The following is a 14,471-nucleotide window of genomic DNA, read 5'->3' on the forward strand; positions in this document are numbered from 1 at the left end:
CGTCTCCGATGACCTAACGGGGTCGAGTTAGTGGATTGATCCACTGCAGGTCTCCGCAACCAAGAATTGCAGTTCTAACAAGAATTCTTGGGTAACTGCGCACGCTCTCTTAAACATAAGTGGAGGCAAATCAATGACTCAATTTCTACAAGTATCAAGTCTCAGTATTGATGTAAATCTTTTGGAAGCTCAAAGTAAGAAGGATTATACATAAGGATGTTATGCAGATTAGTCATAATGGTCAATTCAACACGTTCACATGAGAGTCGGATTGCAACAAGACATAAGGAGCCATAGTTACAGGCAATCAAACTTTGATAGAACGTTGACTATTGGGTGTATGCAGCTAAGTACATATCATAAATCCTCAAATACTTTGCTTAACCTCAGCATGCTCAGCACCATGAGCATGACCGGCCCAAACTTGATGCCGAATGCGTTCGTAGACAGCCTCCTCATCCGCAACAGCATGATCTCCAAACAGCTGAGAAATTTGCTCAAGAGACTTGTTCGCAGTTTCGGGAACAAGAAAGAAAGAAAAAATAGAAGCAAGAGAGCAGAAGATTCCAAAGAAGAGATAAGTACCCCAGCCGATCTTGATGATCATCTCAGGAACAACAACGCCGATAATAAAGTTAGCAAGCCAGACCATAGCAGTAGCGGCTCCAACACCCTTTGCTCGGCGGGAGCTGGGGAATACTTCAGCGGGGAGAGTCCAAGCCAATGGTCCGTATGAGCATGCGTAGCAGAGGACATAGATGTCTAAAGATGTTAGTCTTGAGTCAAGGATCTGACTGGAGAAAACGTACAGATCAGGGCAACTCCAAACCAGCCCATTCCGGGATTGGCTTCCCACTTCCCATCAAACTTGCCGACGACACCCGACATGATGAGATGAGGAACGGCCATAGCAGCACCACCGAAGATGGCAAGCTTGCGGCGGCCCATCTTGTCGAGGTAGAGGAAGGTTGGAATGCCAGCGGCCTATGATTCTAAAGTCAGCATGCTACAAGGCCAACTGTAGCAGATATCAACTCACCAGCTGACAAATGTTAACCATTCCAGATAGAATCAGTGCCATGTTGTCATCCTGTCCGAGCGCTTTAAAGAAAGTGGGAGCATAGTAAACTGATATCGTTAGAACTCTCTAATCCAAGATAACCCAGGACTATGCTTACCGAAGGCATTGATTCCAGAAAACTGTTGGAAGAAGGGAATTCCAAGCGCAACCGCAGTACGCTTGAGACATCTTGGTCGGAATAGGTCACCCCACTGCTTCAGCTCCAGAATGATACCGCTGTCATTGGGGTGTTCCTGAGAAAGGATCTCCTGCTGGAACCGTACTTCGGTGAGAATTCCTTTCCATTCGGCCTGGACGCGATCGTCGGTTGCTGGTACACGTCGGAGTTGGGCGAGGGCATGAAGAGAGTCGTCGTCTCGTTGGCGCATGACGAGCCATCTCGGAGAGTATGGGAAGAAGTGAATGCCGAGACCGACTAGTAGAGCAGGAGGCTATTATGTAAATTCAGTATTAGTCGTCTAGTCGGTGGAAGCCGGACATACCATCTGAAGAAGGAATGGCAGTCGGAAGGACCATTCACTGGCCATATCCTTTGTGCCATAGGTAATCCAGTAAGAAATGATTGCTCCAATGACAATACTGTATTATGTTAGACTGCTGAGGACTCGACCTTAAATGCTGACTTACGAAAGAGCTTCAAGGACCAGGAGCGAACCTCGCAAGTTCGGAGGGGAGATCTCAGAGATATACAGAGGTGCACCCATGGCTAGAGTCCCTACGCCGATTCCACCGATAGCTCTTCCAGCGACGAGTGTACCGTAGTTATGAGCAGCAGTCTGAATGATAGCACCGATGGTAAAGAAGACAGTAGCCACAGTCATAGCCCACTTTCGAGAGATTCGGTCGGCGAGGTATGGAAGAAAAAGACATCCAACAAAGGCGCCAAGTTCGAGCATGCCGGTCATGAAACCAACATTGAAACCATACCGAGGATGGCCAGGGGCTGTTTCAGGGAATTGGTCATGGAATTGCTTCATGGTAAGGATGATGCTAATCACGCCCTGGTCTAATAAACTGTTAGCTGGAAAAGAGGATTTCGTCTAGAGACTTACCATAACCGAAGGAGAATCCTCCGAGTGAAGCCAGAGTAGCAGCTCCCAGAACATAGGGAGATCGAACGATACCACTCAAGCCATTGCTATCATATTCAATGGCAGTCTCTGCTTGGGGCGTTGGATCAGTCTCCTCGACATGACTGGGCGAGTTGCTGAGAGATTCTTTAGACATGGTGAATTGGAAGTCGTAGAAGCACCAATGGATAGAAGAAAGCTGTTGGGCTGATGAGTTGAGATGATCTCAAGGCTGGAGGAATCATGAGCCTTTAATACTTGGCCAAGGATAATGAAGTTGACCTTATGCCAGCATCAACCCCATGGGGAAGCCTGGTCTAGCCCCGATAGTTTAGAGTTGGCCCCACTCATGGTTGCTTTCTTGGAGAAGTACACTAGCTCCAACAAGACTTTTGGAGTAAAATTTCGGCGGAACATTTCCTTTTTCGATTGACCGGCGGCGAATCTTGTAAGGGGGCGCCTTGGGAATCGTGTGGCATTGTGTAGTGGAGTATGTCGGATTCGTTTATCGCAGTTCTTATAGGTAACTTCCCCATACTAAATTCTGCCACCTTGCCACTGGATAGCCAATTGGAAAACTGCGAATTGATATTGGTTCGTAAAAGATTATCCCTCACGGGGCTGTTTCGGTATACTGTTCCCTTATCTCGGCAAGAAAGATTTCAACGCACGGTCGACGATACCATCCTGGATGCATCGCCATATCTTCAACAAGTCCCCATCATCATACACGCCATTTGTGAAATGGGCATAGAACTGGAGATCAGGCTGGGTCAAAGGCTTGATCCTGGAGAGAATATAATTCATTGCACCTATTGCATCATCTCTTACTGCATAATCTGGGAATCCATCGCTTAGTGGCGCTTCTGCGAGTCTCTTGGCGAATCCTTTGAGATTGTTGAAGATGACAATGATACTTGAATTTCTCAACCAATGTGAATTGACGGTTGATTCATACTGAATCAAGGCTTCGCTAAATGAGCTGTTTAGATCGAAAACATATATGACGGCTGTTGCCGTCTCGAGTTGAGAAAATAGTTTTGTCCGGCTGACTGTCGCGTTGCCAGGATCTGTCAATCGCATAGTGAGCTGGCCCATGTTGAACGCAGCCTCCACGCAGCCGGGCAGTGGTGTTGTACAACTTATAGCATCTGAGTCTGTCGGGATATAGTCATCTTGCACGATCCTTTCGATTTGGTTTAAAAGGCTGGGAGAAAATCGTCAGTACTGCAGGGGCAGGTCAGAGTTATCACAAGAACATACTAGTCAACATTCTCTGGAAGCACGAAGGTTTCGTCCGCCATTAAGGCCTTGGTCGCCGGATGCTCCATTATTGTGCGGAATATTTAGACAATCCACGGTTCAAACCCATTGTCAAGATCCAATTCTTCTTTGTCGCCGAGCAGCACGTCCTCCAAGCTCGCCCGCAACGGATCTTCTCTGATGGCCTCGTCGACCAATAGCTTCTTTGCTAAATACTGAACACTTTCAAAAACTGCTCCAAGGATTATGGGACGAAATATGCATAGTTGTGAAACTGTGTAGCATTGCGGGTGGCCGGCTGATAACCTCATCTCTTCAAAGACTCGCTTCCTAGTCTTTGAGCCAAGGATGGCTACTTTGACCTCTCCTTGGGTCAATTTGGAGTCATCTTTCAAGCTCTGGTCAATACGTCGGGACTCCTTAGTTTGAAGCCTCAAGTCGCTCGTAGTTCGGTCACGTTTCAAAGGTTGCAGCTCTATACCTAGGGCGGTACGTGTCAAAGAATTCATCCGCTCTCCAAAGTTTGACGATGGCCGAGATGGTGGTTCTGATTTAGCAGTTTGCGTATGTGTAAAGGAATTTTGCTCCTCATCAGTAGGTGCACTCGTGAAGACAATCTCGTTGTTTGACATTTGTTGATGGTCTTGTTGAGTGCTATCTTCTGGGCGGTGACTATTGGTCCTCCGTGCCGTTGCAAGCTTCCGAATCCATTTTTCGTATACTTTGGTAATAAAAAGCTCCCGATCAAACGCGAACTGAACCGACCATCTCGAAGAATTTACGGATGTAGCGGTGACTATGGAATCTGAGTCTCGATGAACAATGAGAGACGCAGTGTCTCGATCCATGTCCTGCAGAGCCTGTATGAATTTAGGCTGCTGTAAGATTCTAGTTTGTTCTTCCAAGGCATTTCTGCGGTAATGTTGGTAAGTCAAAGAACGTTCAAAGATTGGCAAACTCACGAGTTGCATGCACTTAACAAAAGTGTTAGTGTATGTGTCTGTTGATCCACCATCCGCTGAATCTGCTCCATGTCTTTCGTCTTGAACAGAAAAGAAAGCTTGGAACCAAGCTCTAGATCTCCGGCTACCGTTTTCTGAAACTGTGACACTTGGCCATCAATCTTGCCAATGAGAAGCCGACAGCACGTTACGCAGCTGTCCACTTGCATCACCAATTGATGCGATTGATCGTTGGATCTGGACTCGGTCCATTTCTGAATTTCACAAAGTGCAAATTTGAGGAGATTGAGCTGGCTTTCGAACGCGAACACGCTGAGGTCGGCGACTTTCCAGGCTTGTCGCATGTCACATACTGTTGTGATCGTTTTGGTGAGTACGTCGATAATATTCGCAATAGCTCCCGCTGTTCCAATAATTGACAGGGGATCCGCCATGTTGACGTTGCAATTGAGGTTTCGAGCAAAGTTGTCGCGGTGTTGATAAGTATGAGTCGGAAGAGGGCATTTGTTGGAACCCCTTGCATGATATGACGTGAGTGGTTCGCAAATCTGCCTTGCGTGGCTGTGTAGGTAGGATTGAAATTTCACCGAGTCAATTGACAAGGCTGAGAAACATCAATCCCGATTCACTTACAAATGCCACTAAACTCGGAGACGAAACTTAAGCATACCAAAGTCTATTTCCGTTTCCAGAGCTGAGTTCCTGCCGCTCTAAGCTGAGTTGGTGCTGAGGTTGGGCTGAGGGACCTGGAGTTTAGGCTGAGGCCCTGAGCAGGCCTATTTTTGGGATCGCATGCCTCTGTCAGGGTCCCTTGCGGGGACTAGATCTGGGACCATATCCCTATTTTGGGCTCCGGTTTGACTTTCCTATCTAACCTGCGTGAACTGATATCATGAGAGATGTCTGTATTCGACTGCCGTCTCATCATACTTCTTCCTTGGTGTATATTACTAAGCATTCAATCAAGCTACTCTTAGAAATAAATCTCATTAGTTCGCTGCAGTGCCAAGCAGCGAGTGTGATGCCGCACTGGGTCACGGTAGATAAAACATAGATATCAAGTTCAAGGAGAAATTAGGACCTATCTATATTAATAGTTGACATTCTTGGGGTCGTTCATAAGATATAGAACACAGCTTAAGCAGAACAGATAGCAAATAGCAGTAGCCCAGCCGCTAATGGCCATCAGTTACAAGCAACTAAGCCGACATGTTTTTAGGACATTTACTTGCTGGGTAGTGTTGCCAACTACTATGTTTATTTAAGGTTGCAGGGTAAAAGGCTTGGATCCCTTTCACAAGGGTAAAGAACACATATCTAAACAAAAGAGAATTTTAAAGCTGGTTGCAGTCAAGGCCCGCTGCCCACAGCCAGGGCAGTCTACGGGGGCAAGAGATTAACCAAGAGCGGCAATTGGAGTTATAGTCTTGTATTATGAGTTTGCGTAAAGCATCTGGGTTACCTAGGCGGCATTTATGCGTAGTATAACTCTTTCTTTTGCCCCAGATATGTCACATAGTGCCCTGGAAAGGTTTCTTGCTGCTAAGGTATGGTTCCTGTGTATTGCACGGGAAACGATTGTTGCCGAGGTAAAGCTCCTGGTTGTTGAGCTTAGATAGGGATTTGATAAGGGTAGTTATTAAAAGTAGGGGAGCGGGGGAACGTAGTTGCCGGATTAGGAGGCATAGATGTTATGATTATTCCGATTGAATTAGTGTAGCTGTTTAAGGAAGCCGAGCTGCATAGAACTACATTATACACTAATCTCCTTTTCTATTTTTATAGTCTTTATAAATAATTAGGTTATTTATTGATCTAAGTGTTAAGATAAAAAGGGGCGAGGCCATACATAAACAGGATCAAAAGAGAATGCATTAATGGTGGATGTCACCTGTCCTAGTTTTTGTACTATTTAATGGACTCTGGCTATATACTTAAGAGAGGCAAAGCCTCGATGCGGCGAGGCTGGTTTGGCTCCCTATGGTTGTCCCAATGAGATGAGTAACTCCGGTGATTGAGGGCCAATGCTGGGAAGCTGGACTATAAGAGTTGATCTTGTAGGCTGGCCGGCCGTAAAGACGAGGCGTCTCTTAGGGCATCCCTGACTCATTGTTATTTTTTTGGCAAATTCTTTAGCCTCTGGCATTGTGGGGACTTCCTTCGGCGTGATTAAGCTTAATACTTTTCAGAGGGTAAAGGAACATATTCTCCTACCTTTATAAGCTTTTCCCTTTCAGACCTAGTCGAGTAATGGTGCTACGGCAGTTGCCGCCGAAGCACATCTAAAGAAGCAAATTACCACGTAATGTCATATTCGCTTTCGACTAATTTAATAGTCAAGGCTACTAAATCTTTTGATGCTGCCTAAGCACGGGCCCTTACGGTTTTTCCAACTACCGCCGTTCAGAAGCAAAGCCGCGTTTTATGTTCACTGGAAAAGATTCACCTTTACCGGGGCTGTTAGTGGAGACTATGTCTTCAGCCGCATGCAAAGATAGCAACCAGTAAGCTTGCCCCCGAGGTGATAGAAGAAATGGTCGGTCTGCCTATTAAATTTGCAGTGCGTACCGGCCGTTTCTTGTGTTACCACCCAAGGCTTGCCTAACCAGGACTTTGTGGATCACTGCTGTGGAATATTGTGCGGGGTACTGTGTAAGCTACTAGCAGCGTGTCCGCACTTAGGGAGCGGTAAAGCTGTTGCGATCAAGCCCTATTTGCGACTCTAACGCTGGCGTGTTATCTCCGTATGGTCCTCAAATTAACCACTAGCCGTTTGAACTATCGTAAAGTGAGATCGACATCAAGCAGATATTAGTGGCGGCGTAACTGGGGCGATTCTGCAGGAGACCTCCACCATAAGAGTTCTGGTTATTCGGTCGTCAGGACACGATGTGGCCGCTTCGAAGGGGTCGCCGAGTCTCCAGTATTGGGAGGCTACTGTCTCTGCAGAGCAACGACTTGTTCTAGATTCAGGGTACCCAACTGTGCCAAGGAGACAAGACTCATTAAGGGGCTGGGCATCTCCTTTTTACTCAATGGTCGCTCCTTGTAAAAGGGATCTAGGTATCGAGATCCCTTCCAACACCAGGGACAGGATCACGAAATCAATTTTGCCGCCTGGCAATATTGATCACGCGGGTTAGTGACGGTGTCGCATTAGGTGATCAGCAAGCCGCGGATTTCCGTGGGAGTAGGATCTTGCCGAGTCAGGTATCTGTCGCTTGCAGCGGTAACGACATGTCGAGTTGACCGATCCATATTGGGTGGGTGGGCTACGTGAGATGGTCCAGATCCTCGGCTCGAGTGACATCTGAGTGACATTCTGTGCCAGATAACCCCAGTTCAGCACAGTAGTGTGTTACGGGAATATTTGCCGATCAACCTTTACTTGTTACTGCTATTGGATAGCTACTGGCAAAAAGAGCGCAGCTTCAAGCGATATGCCAGGGTAAGTCCTTGCTTGCCTATGTAGCCTTTGCAAGCCACGCAGGGCCTCTCTGACTTTTGCTCTTCACCTACACCGGATCATCTGGTTTCAGCGACAGAACAGGCTTGTCTTCTTCTTTGTCTTCTCCGCTTGGTTACTGATCTAACCCCCTTATGAGAATCGTGATCCATATGGGAAACCCGGACCCATCGAATCCATTTTGTCAAAAACAATGGCGTCAAAGGTCCGGGACTGTGACTGTGGCTTCACAGACTCCAGCGACCCAACAGAAAGCGTCTTTTCCAGTTTCTTTGCCGTCAACTTCAGCTCTATTGCAGATAAGAGATTCACGGAGCTCTTTATTCCCGCCTCGTACGAGGTAGTTCAAGGCGACTCTCCATACACAAGAGACTTCTCTCCGGACCAGGTACAGCTCTCATCAACAGGACTTGAGCTCACTGTCTCACCTCTCCCATCAGGTTCAAAGGCGGTACCCTGTGCGCAGATCATCAGTCGTTCAAAGTCATATTTCTATGGCTCTTATCATGCACGATTCCGCGTCGGAACCGTGCCTGGGACGGTGACCGCTTTTTACAATTACAAGAGTGACACTTCAGAGGTCGACATAGAATATGTCAGTGCCTGGGAGGAGGCCACGTTGCTCTACACCGTCAAACCGCAGCTGTATTCGCCTACAAACAATCCCTTGAACAGCACATACCAACGAGAGTCGTGGAACGATACAAGTACCTCATTTGACGAGGATATTCACGAGTGGTCCTTCGTATGGCTGCCTGACATTGTCCACTATGGCCTCGACAATAACTACTCGAGGTCCATCACCACAAATGTGCCCAAGGCACCAGGCCGTCTCGCCTTGAGTCAATGGTCCGACGGCAACTCCAACTACTCTCTGGGGCCTCCGACAAAGGACAGCACTGTCGCCGTTACTTTTCTCTGGGCTGTATACAACGACACAAATGCCAAACCACTCGCATGTAAAAAGACGGGTGAGGCATGCACCATCACAAATGGTGTCTTCAAATCCATCACCGCCTCAGGGAACAACGGCGACAATGATGACTCAGGGTCTACATCAGTTATCTTGGAGAACTCTGCTCACCTCGCCGGTCCAGCAGCGTCTGGCTGGCTTTTTACTTTGTTATTCTTTGTTTGGTTTAATTGGCATCGTTACCTGTAGAGATACCATCTGAACACGTGCCTTATCATCTGTAAACCAACTGGCTAGAGTTTTTGTTAACTCATTGAGCCGCTTAGGGTGCGATCAGGGCGTAGGGGCTGCCTGTGACGAGAGATGGACGAGTGACCGGCCATCTGGGTCTGAGCGGTGCATTTTTTTCAAGTCAGCGGAGTCAACATCGGTGATCTTCTTGGCATTCATATAGTAATCTAATTTTCTTATTCATTAGCTAATCACTGTCAAAGTTCTTTTGTAATGGTAAGCAAGGTTGGTATTTTGCAATCGAGTGGAAGATCCCTACGTATCATTGTCTCGGGAGATTCCGTCAGCAATGAGCGAAATAGATGATCACTTTCCATTATAATGCTCCTCCGTAGGCCCAAACATGGTGCTGTTCTTTTCATACGCTGTATAGTCACTGTGCAAAGATGGTTGGGTATTGATGCGCTCAATTCCTAGTCATGTGGAAACCTGGTAGCAGTATAGTGGGTCGAATCTCGGGGCTATTTGCCTACGAGGTAACATCGTGTATATTTGCTGAGGATCCTGAAGGAAGTGATGATTCCAAGGAGCTCGATTAGGATCGCGAACTAGGAGTTTTGAGGTAGTGCCGACGACGATCCAGATTTCCGGGATATGTCGCCACTTGTTTGCCGTCTACCATGACCATGGATTCCTTGTTGTTTCTCTCTGCTTTTTTCCTCAATTTTGTTAGCACTTACCTGAGATGCAAGATAGAATTTGATTTTCCTCACGGGGGTTTCCAGCATACTGCAGCCAGGCACAACTCTATTGTTTACATTTTTATTGTTATAATTATCGTTGAAGCTAGCTTGCCTCTCAGGGGGGAGAAGTAGCTTATGTAGCAATCAGGTAATAATCCGGCTTACCATTCATGTCTAAGACACAGCCGCAAAGACATTCAGCTTCATGTCATGGTAGTTCCGTTTGTGCTACTACAGAAAGTGTAGCTCACAGGTGGCTACAACTGGATCTGAGGGACTTGCCAGACAGCATGTCGGATAAACCGTGAGACTACTGCAAATAAAGCAAGATTTAGCGTCGGACACTTCTCTCAGCTGCCAAAAATAGTATGATGTGCGCGTTTGGATGGCCTCAAGCCGCCTTTGTGGTTGGCTGGAAGCACACCACGCATCCAAATTGTTCGATATCACGACAAGACTACTCCTTCAGGCTGGTCGAGGCTCTGGGTTCGCCTCTAGAGCACCGGGCTTTTTAAAATGGTGTCTAATAGATTATAGTAGCGGCCCGCTTCATATGTACTTGGCGCTGGCGTAGACCCTGTTCTCAACCCATCTCGGGCCTGCATATGTTTGGTACAGGCATGCCCCTGGTCCCGGATCCTACCTGTATGGCCACTCACCGTTCGAATCTGTAAGTGCCCCCCTGTATGGGCCCTCTCAGGTATCGACTGCTTGTTTATGGGGTATAGATTATGACAAAGCCCGACTGTCTGGGCCTTTTGGGGGCCCCTTTTCAGCTCTGAAAAGGTCCAGGCCACAGACTGTACCTGGCTCGATACCGAAAGCTCGGCGTGTGGCGCCTTTTTAGGAGAAAATTTCAACAATGACCAACATGATGGCGTTTTGTAGCGAGATAAATAGATATGCTTGGGCAGGGACTGTAATTTGTTTAATCGGTTAGGCTCAAGACAGCTTCTCCTGCAACTACATTCGTTTAATCCAAACCACATCATCTCTCGACTTTGACGTCAAGTGGTACGCCCCGGTCCAGTCGCAAGATGTCTGGCAAGCAAGCGACCGTTGAGGTCAGCGCCGGTGTTGAGTCGTCCAGCGCCTCGTCGGATAGCATCAAGGCATCCCGCTTTGACTCAGCTTCAGTCTTCGACACACCAGTGAGAAAGCCTCTTAGGATTAATCCTTTCAGTGCTGCCATCAACATCATCATCGCCTTTGGGCTCATTGCTGCTCTCATCACTGGTTATATCATCGGTCTCCGAGTCTTAGATCTCGGCATCACCTCAGTGGGCCTTTATGGAACGGTCCTCATCACCGAATACCTCATTCAGCTCACCTGCGCCATCTTCAACCGCTTTGATATAGACCGTATCGTCAAGAATGTCAGGAAGAAGACAGCCAACGCACAGGCGGCCGGCGACTGCGAAAAGTCTGCCTCCAACCCATCGGCTGATAACCTCCTCAACCCTGATGGTGATGTCTCCATGGCCGTTGTCGGCTACCGTGAGGATGAACAGGCATGGAGACAATGTCTTCGCAGTCTGCAGACACAAACACTTGCCCCCAAGTGCGTCGTGGGTGTTGTTGACGGTAACGACGAGCCAGATCTGAGTATGGCACAGGCTTTTGTCGATGAATTCCAGGACCAGAAGGCAACTCTTATCCACTTGCCCATTTTACTCTCAGAGTTACACCGAAGGACATACTTCGACCACGTCCCTGCCGACACTCGATTCTTCCTGGTCAAGTTCTGGCACTACCTTGTTGGCCGTTATCGTCCTGGCCACGAAGCTGCCCTGGCCACTGCTAGAGAGGTAGTCGTCCAGCAGGTGCTCGAGTGGGAGGAGAAGTGGAACATCAGCAGCCTCAAGGCTGTCTGCTTTGCCCAACCCCATGGTCACAAACGTACCGCCATGTTCACGGCCTTTGCTATGAGTCTATATGCCTTCCGCACCCGGGACGCTATATTCACCACCGACTCCGACACCCTTGTTCAAAGCAACGGCCTGGATGAGATGCTGACCCTCCTCCGCTCCTCACCCCAGATCGGCGGTGTTACAGCAGACGTTAAGATCTGGAACCGCGCTGAGTCCCTGCTCGCCCGCATGTGCGCTGCTCGTTACTGGTTTGCTTTCAACATCGAGCGCGCTTGTCAGTCACTGTGGCGCTGCGTCGGTTGTCTCTCGGGTCCCATGAGTATGTACCGCGCTTCTGACCTCGAGACCATCCTCGGCCCATGGAACTTGCAGACGTTTGGAGGCAAAGAGACCACCTTTGGAGATGACCGACACCTGACCAACCAACTGCTTGCTCATGGTCTCAGGACACGCTACACGCACCGAACCTGGTGTGATAGCGAGTCTCCTACTTCCTTTGTGCGATGGGTTGCTCAGCAGACTCGATGGAGCAAGTCCTTCTTCCGAGAGTCCTTTTGGTTCCCCGCCAGTTTTGCCTACCAATCTCCTTGGATGCTTGTCGAGATGACAGTTCAGGCCTTGTATCCGTTCATCCTGATCGCCACTGTCCTCCACTTCCTCTTCGACACTTCCGACTCCAGCCCATGGCGACCTATCATCTGGCTGGTCACCATGTTTGGTGTTGCCCTCTTTAAGTCCGTTCTGGCCGTACTCATTAGCAAAGATCCTTGGCTGCTCCTCTTCAGTGCCTATGGCTTCATCTACTTCTTCGGTTTGTTGCCGTCCAAAATTTATGCTCTCATCACTATGAACCAGACCGGCTGGGGAACATCAGCTCGCTCTTCGTCTGAGCGCAAGCGCGGACAGTCCTTCTTACAAAGATCATTCCATATCTGTCATCTGGTTATCTGGTACACAGCCGTCTTTGTTGGTATTGGCTTCTTCGTCTGGAGAGTCTTTGGTAACCCCCTCTATATCCTGATCGGTGCCGTCGCCTTGATTCCATCAGCTTTCCTCTACTGGCAAGGCTCCTTTTCACTGGGTGGGTTATTCCGACGGAACAAGGTTGCTTCTGAGACCAGCACTCCCATTCAGGTAGATGACGAGTCGATGCTTCCTCAAAAGCCTGAGAAAGCTTTATCTATCTCGTCAAAGAGGAGCTCCAACACACTTGTCAAGAAGACAACTATTGTGTCTGTCAAGGACGTGACCGATGAAGTTGAAAAGCCGGTAAATTCTGCCAGTGCCGCTTAATAAAAGTCTTGTATTCGCTGCCTTACCGGATAGGGGAGGGCCAATAGATAACATTAATCCATTTAATAACATACATGTCAAGGGAGTGGATCGAAACCCCCTCGATCTACATCATGTCTCTTTAGTCAATGATTCTCAACAACTAGCTATGTCACAATCTAATAAAGAGCCTCAAATCCTTACTGGACTTCATGGCAGAAGGCTGTTGAGCTTAATAATAAAGTTCTTTTCGGTTGATCGCCCCTACTAACTCTTAGGCCTCCAAACTTAAAATATCGCCTTTAACCGTGCGTTCTAGCGTCCTTGTCTCGAACCATTTCACGGGAAACGTTATTTCATAGTTCGTCGACAATGTAAAGAGTTGTTTCCGAGGTTAGGGTTAAGGGATAGTCTCCGCCCAACGTCCGACGGCGGATATTGACCCCCTTGTCTAACTCGGCCGTTATCCGTTAACATAATGCCGAATCGAGACCGTCGGGGTTAACATAGAATAACAATTGAGGATGACCGTATATATATATATTTAGATATCTCAAGTTTTTTTTAAAAGGGTTTTACCAAAACATTGAGCATTGACATCGACTAGGTCTCACCTGATGACATTGAACTCTTTGATCTTTCAGGACTTAGAAGAACAAACGCCGGATCCTCATCATGGGCTCTCTCAGCCTACCACTGTTCAAAATCAGCGAAGCCAGTTTTGCAAAGTCACTTCATGAAAGCTGCCAGTTTGATGCTATGCATCCATGGGGAACGTGAGTCTCTCTCGAGAAATGGCCTTCCCTACAATCTCCCAAGAGCTCATAAGGCTCCAATTCCGTACCCCGCCCCATTTTATCTCAAAGCTTCAATTCCTAACCTTTCACAGCCAAATTACTATATAATTAATGGCAATTAAAACAATGAATACATCTTCAGACTATAATCAAAGACAAGAGGTTAATTTCTATAATGATAAGAGCTTCTGCAAGCAACACAAGGACCCCCGCATAGGCCCCAAGGAGGCTGCCGAAGCTAACGATTTTCAGCCCGATAAATCTCACAGCTTCAATGTCAACCCTTTTATTATACAACATCGCAATTATCACATTGTTTATTTGTCTACTACACCACTTGATCTTTTTCATCTTTTTTTTGCCTAAATTTCTACTTTATTTTCATATAGTCTTGATGTCCTACCGGGCCCTAATGTCTGACTTCTTCAACCCTTCTTGTTTAATTTGGTCGAGTACCACACTTGGATTGTGCCCCGGGAACGATGTGGGAGGGCATGCTGTATGACACCATCTATGGGCGTACTCGCAAACCTCACCGCCTTAGTCGAAAGGTGTCGTATTCAAATCCTCAAGATTTGCGAAGGTTTGATGGTTCATAAAATCCTTCGCGCGTTTGATCAGAATAGTTGTGAACCAGATGTGTTATTTGCAGTTGAGACTTGTGTCTGAGAGCTTGTATCACCACAGAGAACTTAGTCGAAGTCCTCATCGTGTACATAAGATATAATATATATGGATTTTGATACCAGGGTGTATCCTGAGCGTCGTAGTCAGGTTCTCTGGGTTGTTATCAGTGTACCAC

At 47.5% G+C, this 14,471-nt stretch overlaps 5 protein-coding genes across 5 annotated transcripts; 2 read left to right on the plus strand and 3 right to left on the minus strand.

Annotated features, from left to right (window-relative positions):
• Positions 1-367: 367 nt before the first annotated feature.
• FOIG_12401 (uncharacterized protein) lies at positions 368-2,308 on the minus strand (the record flags this gene model as incomplete). The annotated part of the gene is made up of 7 exons (XM_031213304.1): positions 368-762; positions 810-984; positions 1,040-1,128; positions 1,179-1,512; positions 1,564-1,660; positions 1,709-2,087; positions 2,134-2,308. 7 exons carry the CDS (start codon positions 2,306-2,308, stop codon positions 368-370), a joined length of 1,644 nt encoding a protein of 547 aa, XP_031057049.1.
• Positions 2,309-2,793: 485 nt separating this feature from the next.
• On the minus strand, positions 2,794-3,455 carry FOIG_12402 (uncharacterized protein; the record flags this gene model as incomplete). The annotated part of the gene is made up of 2 exons (XM_031213305.1): positions 2,794-3,358; positions 3,415-3,455. The coding sequence occupies 2 exons, from the start codon at positions 3,453-3,455 to the stop codon at positions 2,794-2,796; spliced, it is 606 nt and encodes a 201-aa protein (XP_031057050.1).
• Positions 3,456-3,497: 42 nt separating this feature from the next.
• Positions 3,498-4,810, minus strand: FOIG_12403 (uncharacterized protein; the record flags this gene model as incomplete). The annotated part of the gene is made up of 2 exons (XM_031213306.1): positions 3,498-4,326; positions 4,377-4,810. 2 exons carry the CDS (start codon positions 4,808-4,810, stop codon positions 3,498-3,500), a joined length of 1,263 nt encoding a protein of 420 aa, XP_031057051.1.
• A 3,225-nt stretch (positions 4,811-8,035) lies between these two features.
• FOIG_12404 (uncharacterized protein) lies at positions 8,036-9,004 on the plus strand (the record flags this gene model as incomplete). Its single annotated transcript, XM_031213307.1, has 1 exon — positions 8,036-9,004. One exon carries the CDS (start codon positions 8,036-8,038, stop codon positions 9,002-9,004), a length of 969 nt encoding a protein of 322 aa, XP_031057052.1.
• Positions 9,005-10,766: 1,762 nt separating this feature from the next.
• Positions 10,767-12,893, plus strand: FOIG_12405 (uncharacterized protein; the record flags this gene model as incomplete). Its single annotated transcript, XM_031213308.1, has 1 exon — positions 10,767-12,893. One exon carries the CDS (start codon positions 10,767-10,769, stop codon positions 12,891-12,893), a length of 2,127 nt encoding a protein of 708 aa, XP_031057053.1.
• Positions 12,894-14,471: the final 1,578 nt, after the last annotated feature.

This window comes from Fusarium odoratissimum (assembly GCF_000260195.1).
Source record: "Fusarium odoratissimum NRRL 54006 unplaced genomic scaffold supercont1.26, whole genome shotgun sequence".
NCBI classification, from domain to species: Eukaryota; Fungi; Ascomycota; class Sordariomycetes; order Hypocreales; family Nectriaceae; genus Fusarium; species Fusarium odoratissimum.